We start from the raw sequence: 10293 nt of genomic DNA, 5'->3' as shown, positions 1-10293 counted from the left end.
TTTTTTATTTTGTACAAACAAAATAAATATATTGAAAAATATAAAAGCAATAAAAAATTATACTTCAGAAGTTAATTTAGTATCAAAAACATAAAATATTTGAGTAGCCCAAGACATAGCCAAAGATTGCAGTGCCACAGCACTGGCGAAAATTTAAATTTGCTGACTGGAATTCTTTCAGATAATCGACATTTCGGATAATTGACTTTCGGATAATCGACGCTCTACTGTAATCCACATTTGGGACTTTTACAAATTTTACAAATCATGGTTATTATCTGATGAGTGTGAAGATGTCAATCTGCTGCTCTGAGGGCATGGATTTAAGTCCAGGTCAAAAAATTTCATAAATTTTTCATGAGCATTCTTCTCTCAGGTCTGTCAAGCTTCTTTACTATCCACCCTGTTACTCCATTGTGAGCTTGGCCAAAGTATCAATGAGTATTTAAAAAAAAAAACTGTTATTGCTTTTAAGGGAGAAAGAATGAAAAAGTTAAAAATTATTATAATCATTATCGTTATTATTATCTGGTGATCTCACAAATTCTTAAATTTGATAATTCATTTTAGACTTGGAAATTCCACTGTTCTAATTGATTTAAAAATCAATTAGAAAAATCAATTAATTGATTTAAAAATCAATTAGAACCGTTGCAGTTTCAATTGATTTAAGTGACTAAAGTGATTTAAAAATCAATTAGAACTAAGATCAATTATCCTTGCAATAATAATAACTCAAAAAATAAAAATTTATTTATATGTAAATTAGTTTCAAGAGTATGATGCTAATATCATGAAGATCTTAGTTTGCAATAATAGTAGATAAAATTCTGTTTGCCAATTCTAATAAAACATTCCATCAAAACATCTTAAAATGGTTTTAATGAAAAATATATATACATTTATTTATTTATAATTTACCAATGTATATTTTTATTATACATCTTTACTTAGGGGCAGATTTATATTGAAACTAATAAAGCTTAAGCTCAGGCCACTGAATTTAGGGGGCCTACATAGCTTAAATTTAAAAATTTGTTTTCAATCAATTTTTAGCAGTAGTATGTTAAAACTTTTGACAACATACATGAATATATACTTTTATTTTAATGTGTGTAAGTGAACATTTTTTAAAGGACTCCAGAAATTTAAAGCTTGAAGCCCCTTGAAATATAGATTTGCCCCTGTCACTAGTATGCAATAAAAAGTGCATATTTGGAATTACAAAGTTCAACAGATTAATTCTCTTTATTAGCATCTAGAATCTAATGGTAAGATAACAGATTGAGTACAAACAATAAATTTAAATACATAAAAATTTTCAATAAAATAGAATACAGTAAATAATAAATATGTTCATAGTTCATTCTTTTAACACACTTCAAGAATACAACAATCTCTACAACAGAATTGATCTTTTATTGGAGGCTATTTCTCTGCCTCAATGTACAAAAACAATAATAATTTCAGGATGACAGTTAATTATAAAATTATATTAATCTGAATATATAAATTAATAATAATAATAACAATCCCCCTGGAATTCAACTCCACTGTAGCAACTGTTGTATTCCTGAGGTATGTAAAAAGGATGAATTATGATGACATTTATTGTTTGCTCTATTTTATTGAATATTTTTATATTATTGTTGTCATGGCCATTTTATTAATTTAAATTCGAAATATTCACTTTTAATTATTTTTCATATCATATACAATTAAAATAATTTAAATCAAAATTATATTTGATAAGTTTTAATTACAAGTTACTGTTATTTAGGCTTAGCCAGGGCAAAATCAGTGCCAACAAAAACATATTCCAATGAAGTTGTTACATTATGGTAAGTATGTTTACAATGTAATGTTTCTTTTTTTTTAATTTATATATAAAACATATATTAGTTGAAAAGCTTTATAAGAATTTTTAAATGATCTTACATTATTTATAATTTTGCTATGTTGTTATAAATAAATTTGTTTTTGTTTTTCTTTCTGTTCTTAAGCCATAAAATATTTTCATTTCATATCATTCTAAGTCTTTCAATTCTTTAAAAAATGAAAATAAAAATTTCTATTCTAGTTAAACAAATATTTTAAAATCTTTTATGTAACATATATAATTCACATTTATTATAATTTTCTCTGAAATGATATACTAAATAATTATGTTTTGCTATTTTCATTTTTGTACAAAATTAAATGTAAAGATAAAAAAGCATACAGCAAAAAGTTAAGAATTAAATAATTAGCAAGAAAAAACAATTTAAGCATGATAATTTATATTATATTTTATTAAATTAATTAACAAAAGAAATCATAGTTTGTTTTGTTCTATATTTAATATTTCAGTGTATAAATTTAAGTTTTATTCTATTTTGCTTTAATGCAATAAAACGGACTAAGCAAAGAAATTTTCTTTCTAAATAAAGGATATTATTAAAAACTCTTTGAAATAGTTGGATTGTGAAATAATTTTATAATCCAAAATAACTTTTAAATTTGTAGGAAAATAATAACAATACTTCTACAGATGTTTTTTTTTTTTCTTCTTCTTTCAACAGTGACTAAATTATTCAGTTAAGATCTCTTTAAAAATGATCATTTTTTGAAATACATTTAAATATACTGTTTTATTATCATCAAGAAGTAATATTTTAAAAATTTTCTGAATCTATTTTATTCAATTTTTATGATAGCAAATGAAAAAAATGATTTATTCCTTTACTGTTAACAACACTGAATTTATACTTATCTTGTAGTTGAATTTGAGAGATAATTGCGATAGTAAATTAATGCATAAAAATACCAAATTTGTGAACAAATGGTTAATAATCATCCATTAATGATTTTTTTAATATATTGTAAAATATTAACATTTATAATGTGAGATTAGCCAGAGGTACCTTTCCTCTAGGATTGTTGGTACCACTTATTTGGCAGCTAGTTGGTGAAACTAGTTCTCGGGTCGTCTACAAGGATGGTTTTTCCTAATTCAAGGAAAATTGAGGGTGGGGGACTTACAGTTTAAGTAAATTTAGAAAGCAGGATTTGAGGATTTTGTAATCACTCTTTCCCTCATCAGGATTCCCGACACCAGTTAATTAATTTACCATTTTGCAGATTAACACGTGTATGGAGATAATACGGATTTGATTCAGATATTGAATAAGAGACATTTTTATAACAAATAATAATAGAATTTAATAAGACAAAAGTAACCAAAATTACACAAAATTGAAATGTTAAATGATTAACTATTACCGATGGAGAGAGAATATGGATTCCATTAACATATACGCGTCAAGAGAGAGAGCTCACAAATTCATTGATAATCATACTACCTCAAGGGGTACTTTATCTTTATCTGTATTCTATGATCATACTTCATTTCATGGAGAGGTCTTTATTTGGTATAATATTATAAGTTCTTCTTTTCTCCTAAATTAACTCGTTTTTATACTCGATTGGATATGACTAAGGGCATTGGTCTTATGGAGCAAATATGGACTACGTCGGTCTTTACTGAGATCCTTCGACGTACTCCCCGAATCATGTAGATCTTTGACTATATCTCATGATTTGTGACCAATCAGCATATTTGTATTTTCTCACGGGACCGGAGGGAAAGAGGAATTATTGAGGGGTCGACAATTCCCAAGGTGATGAGATTTTTGACAGATAACTGGAAAACAAAAGTATGTGTCTACTTCTGTTAAAGGAAGTGGCTCTTTTATCAGTTTTCCCACGTTAGAAAATGATATTTTCACACCCAAATGAAAGAATATTTTACTTCAAACTTTTATCTTTATATTTAAATTGTTAATTAAACCGAGGGACTATTCGAATCTCACAATAAAATGTATATAAAATAATTTAAGTATAAGTATTTTATTTATCTAACATTAGAAATATTTTTGATTTCTAAATTTAAATCTAATGCATTAAAGAATTTTCCAATTAGAAATAGACTTATCATTTTATGAGAACATATTAAATTCATTTTTAGAATGATTTTAAAAAGTAATTTGATTATAGGATTTGAATCTGTAGTTCTTAAATGCTTGGCAAGTATTGTAAGTTGCTGGTTTTGCTATTCAAACACTTTCGAATTGGCTCTATATACCAATAAAAAGATTTTAATGCAATTATTATAATAATTCTTTTACAATTATTGTTGTCATTACATCTTTCCTACTAACTCTCCAATGTTTTTATTGATATTTCTTGCATATACTTTGAGGATCACAAAGAAAGAATGTCTCCAATCAATATAACATAATTGTATACAAGTAATGGTGATTTATCTTTCAAAACATTTTAAGTATAAAAAAAGAATGAATATGAAATGTTTGAGTGATATTATTGCTCATGAATTTTCTGATTATGTTAAAGTTTTTGGGTTCATATTCTGTTTTAAGCTAGTTTTGTTTGCTTTTAATTATTTAGAATTCACATAAAATAATATGTTAATTTTTAATATCATTTTAGCAATAATAGAACCATCAAAACAAATAAGTTAAACAACTTAAAAATCATTAAGAATTTATTTTACAAAGATGAATATTTTCTATTGGATAAGTTGAAAATATTCATCTTTAATCCAAGTTAAAAATTCATATATATAGTATATTTGAAGTATTTTTTTGAATTTCACATAAAGATTAAACTTGTAATAGGTTCTTCTGCACTGTGTTTACAGAATTGTTCTATATTGCATATCTAAATCTTGATAATTCTTTGTTAAGATAACCTATTCTTATATATATAATGATTATCTTTTAAAAATTATTCAAATGTTGTTGAATGTTGTTAAACATCTATATTACTAAGTAAAATAGAATATATTTTGAATAAAACTGTAACTTTCAATATTCAATATATAAAAATTAACTTTAATTTTATGAATAAATAAAATTTAGTTGATATTATGTGATGATAATTTCATGAATTTCTCAAATTTTAGGTATCGTCCACCTGATGTTTTGTTAGGTTCCACAGATTATACAACATCTATAGATGTCTGGTAAGTTTCAATTTGTAATGAAAATAAAACTTTTTAATTAAATACTTTATTAATTATTCAAGCATAGTATTTTTTTTTAAGTAAATATAATTCTATATACTATGCAATCCAAATGCTTTAAATGTTTAAATTTTCATACATTTTAAATAAATTAACTCACTGATTTTCATTTGTTTCTCAAGTTGGTTAAACAGAGTTTAATATGCACTAAATTGGGTAGTTATGGACAAAGGCATGCAGTGTTGGATACCTTTGAAGGAAATGCAAATGAAGGACAGCTGTGTGCTAGGTGATTGATACTATTTGTGTCACTAACTACCCACCACAGAAGGGAATATTTGAATTGGATACTTGTGCATGTGAACTGGAGTCTAACTCAATGGAGGTTCATACTTTTTATGGATGAATCAAAATATGCTTTACAGATTAATGACATTTTATTTGAAGAATGCCAGGAATCTAGTGTTATCCCTCTCATATCCATGAAAAGGACATTGTATAGTGGAGGTAGTGTGTTTATATAGGAGGCATCTCTTTAGGTAGACATTGACCTCTGTGTGTTTTCATATTAAAACCTGACTCCTCAGAGGTACAGAGATCTGTATTCCTGCACCTCCTTGTTCATATGTACATAGCTGCAGTTGCATACTGAATAAATATAATAACAAAAGAATTTTTAGAAACATGAACAGTAGCAAATGTTTTTATCTTAAATTTAAATTTATAATGAATGAGAAGCTAGAAATTATTTACACACACCCACAAAGACACAAATCTAAACACACCATATACATACTATTTAAGTAACACTGTATCAGTGTGTAGTTGGAGCAAGGCTGCTCATAACAATCTTTATTGTAACTCTTTAAAAATACTATGTCAGTTATTTTTTTCACTCGACTCAATGCAACATAGGTAAGACCAACAGCTGTCTCTTTTTTTATCTATATCTATTTGTTTTTTGGAAGAGTTAATCCTTGTGATTTATGTATAGTCATCAAGTATGCTAAGGTAAGGGGAAACTGTCTGAGATTGCAATATACTGCCATCATTCGAAGTGCGTGTTATGGGGATTATTGGAAACATATTACCATAGATGAAAGGTCCCTGATAGCTATCGAATTCTACTAAAATAAAAATATGAAGAGCTGGAGGGCGAGCATTAGGAGCATATATAATGTAGCATATAGTTCCTAGTGAACCATTGATGAGACCTCCTTGCACCCATAAGTTGACTCTCAGCATGATTCTGGCATTAACTGAGAGATTCAAATACTTGGAGAGACCAAGAGCTGTGTCATCTTTGGATGAAGGCAGGGCAATATCTGGAGTGTTTTCAGATGCTATATAAGCAACAGGGCATCTAGTTGACTGCAAGTAGTCTTCGTTGCTTTGTTTAACTTTCTCGTTTGTTGGATATACTGTAACTCTACTGCCATTTGGAACTGATCAAGTTCATCTCTGGATAAATAAGCTTGATTTCTTGTCAGAATGTTCCGATCTGTATCAGAGAAATCACCCGAAGCTAGATGTTGTAAGACATCTGTGAAGGAACTATCTGCGCTATTTTGTCTATGAGAATTACTAAGTTCAATGAACTTCTCAAAAGAATCAAATGCAAATATACCTTGTTCGGACATTACATCATAAAAAACATTTGATTAGAGAGAGGAGTATCTTTAACAGGAGGAAGCTGACGAAAATCACCAAACAAATAGATAAAGAATCCACCAAACGGCTCATCTTTCTCGGGGTTTATCTCCCTCAATGTTCTCTTGATCATGTAAAACATTCTTGCACCAATCATTGACATTTCATCGATGATGATGAATTTAAGAGACTTTATCTCATTCTGGAATCTCTGTACAGCTTCTCCATTTAGAGATCGAAATTTCATACTAATGATAGGAAGACGAAGTAACGATGGATTGTAAAGCCATCAATATTGATTGCTGCTGCTCCAGTGGGGCACAAACCTTTATAGCATCAGGTTCTATAGCTAAAATGACCTGTCGAACAATTTCCTTTATCACAGTGCTTTTCCCAGACCCTGTCTTACCTTGAATAATCAATCTCTTCTCACAACGAATAGACCAAAGGGTTAGAGACTTTATTTGCTTATCAACAATATCTAAAACTAAACGTTGGTCAGATGAAAAATTAACTTTGGGACAGTCAGCCTTCTTCAAGCATTATGTCTTCAAGAGCTCAGAAACATCATCCATAGTCAGAATAAAAGAGGGCATGGAATTCCAATCATGAGATAAATCCATCAATCTATGGCCTAAGGTTGTGTCAACAGCAGTACCTCTGAAGCCAGCAGCAATAATAAATAGATCCTATATGTTGTCTTCATTAATCCGCTCAGGAAGGAAGCCATCTTCTCCTGGCTGTGGAAACTGTAATTGTTCTACCGCACCAATGCTGTTCCTCTCATATGCCCCAAACCATGTTTCACACTCAATTCTATCAAGAATACTGCAGAATTCATCATGGAATGGAATGTAGAGAATTGCATTGGAGTTTGTAAAACTGCTCTTGTTTGTCAGGATCTGTATCAAGATTGATTTGTGGAAAAATTTTGACAATTGCATCTTTCTTACAACAAATGAACCTTTCACCTCTTTTATTCCACCTCTTTGCAAAATCAATCAATGATAACGGTGGTAAAAAATCTTCTGGTCAACTCCTGAGCTCCCTTTGATGCTCACGCCTAACCTGATCACTCTGTTTTGACATATGAGGCATAGCAAAAATTAAAATGGCGTTCGGAGTAACCACGTTTAGTGTGCAGCGACCACTAGATGACGCTTCTACACGTGCGTGCAGGAAGCAGCTGCCAAGCAAGTTTAATAATTTCTGATTTTGTATAAATGTAATGTTTTAAAAATAAAACTTTATTTAACTTATTATAGTAGAGCGTCGTTTATCCGAAAGCCGATCAACCGAAACATCGGTTAACCAAAAGCATTCTACTCGGACTGTGTCGTGCTGAATTGAATGTTTTTGATACTAGATTAACTTCCAAAATATAATTTTTTTGTTTTTATATTTTTCAATATATTTATTTTGTTTGTANGATTCTAGTTATTTTTTTATTTTTCTGTTGCCCTTTTGCAATTCATGATTAATAAAAATAATAAAATGTTACTTACAAATTAAAATCAGAAGAAATTTAACAAAGTTATAAACCGTAGCACTGCGAACGTCTAGTCTAGTATAGTACACCGATAGTGCTACTTGTTCATAGATGGCGCGTATAATTGAATTAAGTCGTATAGCGAGCAAAAGTCGTATACCGAGAAAAATTTGTTTCATCCAAACAGGACGTATTCTGAATTGGACGTATTCTAAAGCAGACGTTACCGAGGTTCCACTGTACTGCTTACAGTATCTAGGTTTGAATCTAGTTTAGACTCATAAGTTTTTAGAAAATAAAATGAATTCTAAATTTAATGTAATTATTAATCTTAGTACAAGACAACAGAGTAACCACTTACCTTTAGATCAAATTACTTAGTTTTATTAATTAAAATCTAGTGTAAATTAAACTCAAAATATTTAACATTTAAATATTTGGTTAAAATAAAATTTTGAACTGAACTGCATGTTTTATTTTTAATGCTTTAATAGTTTAATGTGAAATTTAAATGAAAATATTTTAGAATACATTGCATCTAGTTTTAAGGAAGAGTATAAATTAAAATAATCCATAATAATAAATAATTTGTTTTTCATTTTGTAGAGAAAATGAATGTATATTTTCATGACTAACATTCTCAAAATGAATAATTATTTCAGAAAAAAGGAACACAATACTTATTCAATCTTAATTTTCTATGAATTAAGCTTTTTGAATAATATTTGTCAAATACAGTAGAGCGTCAATTATCCGAATCAATTGGGGACTGGGGTTGTTCGGAAAATCGATATTTCGGATAACTGATTATGTACAAAAAATATATTAACCTATCCCATGTTGAAATTTTTCTCCATTGCGTGTCACTTCGCGTTGAATTTTCATTGATGTTAAGCCTAACATAAACTTTTTAAAATAATAATCGCGACTATTGTATCGTTAAAAATTATTTCTTTATTTCTTACAAACAAAATAAATATATTGAAAAATATAAAAACCAAAAAATATAATACTTCAGAAGTTAATTTAGTATCAAAAACATAAAATATTTGAGTAGCCCAAGACATAGCCAAAGATTGCAGTGCCACAGCACTGGCGAAAATTTAAATTTGCTGACTGGAATTCTTTCAGATAATCGACATTTCGGATAATTGACTTTCGGATAATCGACGCTCTACTGTAATCCACATTTGGGACTTTTACAAATTTTACAAATCATGGTTATTATCTGATGAGTGTGAAGATGTCAATCTGCTGCTCTGAGGGCATGGATTTAAGTCCAGGTCAAAAAATTTCATAAATTTTTCATGAGCATTCTTCTCTCAGGTCTGTCAAGCTTCTTTACTATCCACCCTGTTACTCCATTGTGAGCTTGGCCAAAGTATCAATGAGTATTTAAAAAAAAAAACTGTTATTGCTTTTAAGGGAGAAAGAATGAAAAAGTTAAAAATTATTATAATCATTATCGTTATTATTATCTGGTGATCTCACAAATTCTTAAATTTGATAATTCATTTTAGACTTGGAAATTCCACTGTTCTAATTGATTTAAAAATCAATTAGAAAAATCAATTAATTGATTTAAAAATCAATTAGAACCGTTGCAGTTTCAATTGATTTAAGTGACTAAAGTGATTTAAAAATCAATTAGAACTAAGATCAATTATCCTTGCAATAATAATAACTCAAAAAATAAAAATTTATTTATATGTAAATTAGTTTCAAGAGTATGATGCTAATATCATGAAGATCTTAGTTTGCAATAATAGTAGATAAAATTCTGTTTGCCAATTCTAATAAAACATTCCATCAAAACATCTTAAAATGGTTTTAATGAAAAATATATATACATTTATTTATTTATAATTTACCAATGTATATTTTTATTATACATCTTTACTTAGGGGCAGATTTATATTGAAACTAATAAAGCTTAAGCTCAGGCCACTGAATTTAGGGGGCCTACATAGCTTAAATTTAAAAATTTGTTTTCAATCAATTTTTAGCAGTAGTATGTTAAAACTTTTGACAACATACATGAATATATACTTTTATTTTAATGTGTGTAAGTGAACATTTTTTAAAGGACTCCAGAAATTTAAAGCTTGAAGCCCCTTGAAATATAGATTTG

The 10293-nt window shown here is 28.4% G+C and overlaps 1 protein-coding gene across 1 annotated transcript in view; it reads left to right on the top strand.

Moving 5' to 3' along the window:
- LOC111629075 (cyclin-dependent kinase 17-like) overlaps positions 1–10293 on the top strand; it is a 154753-nt gene that overhangs the window by 108833 nt on the left and 35627 nt on the right. Inside the window, exons 9-10 of the mRNA XM_023372936.1 lie at positions 1781–1841; positions 4964–5023. Coding sequence (XP_023228704.1) covers positions 1781–1841; positions 4964–5023 — 121 coding nt within the window. The remainder of the gene's footprint in view (positions 1–1780; positions 1842–4963; positions 5024–10293) is intronic.

This window comes from Centruroides sculpturatus, unplaced genomic scaffold (genome assembly GCF_000671375.1).
Source record: "Centruroides sculpturatus isolate CEXI.00-Female unplaced genomic scaffold, Cexi_2.0 scaffold538, whole genome shotgun sequence".
NCBI lineage: Eukaryota > Metazoa > Arthropoda > Arachnida > Scorpiones > Buthidae > Centruroides > Centruroides sculpturatus.
This window is presented reverse-complemented; position numbering and strand designations above follow the sequence as displayed.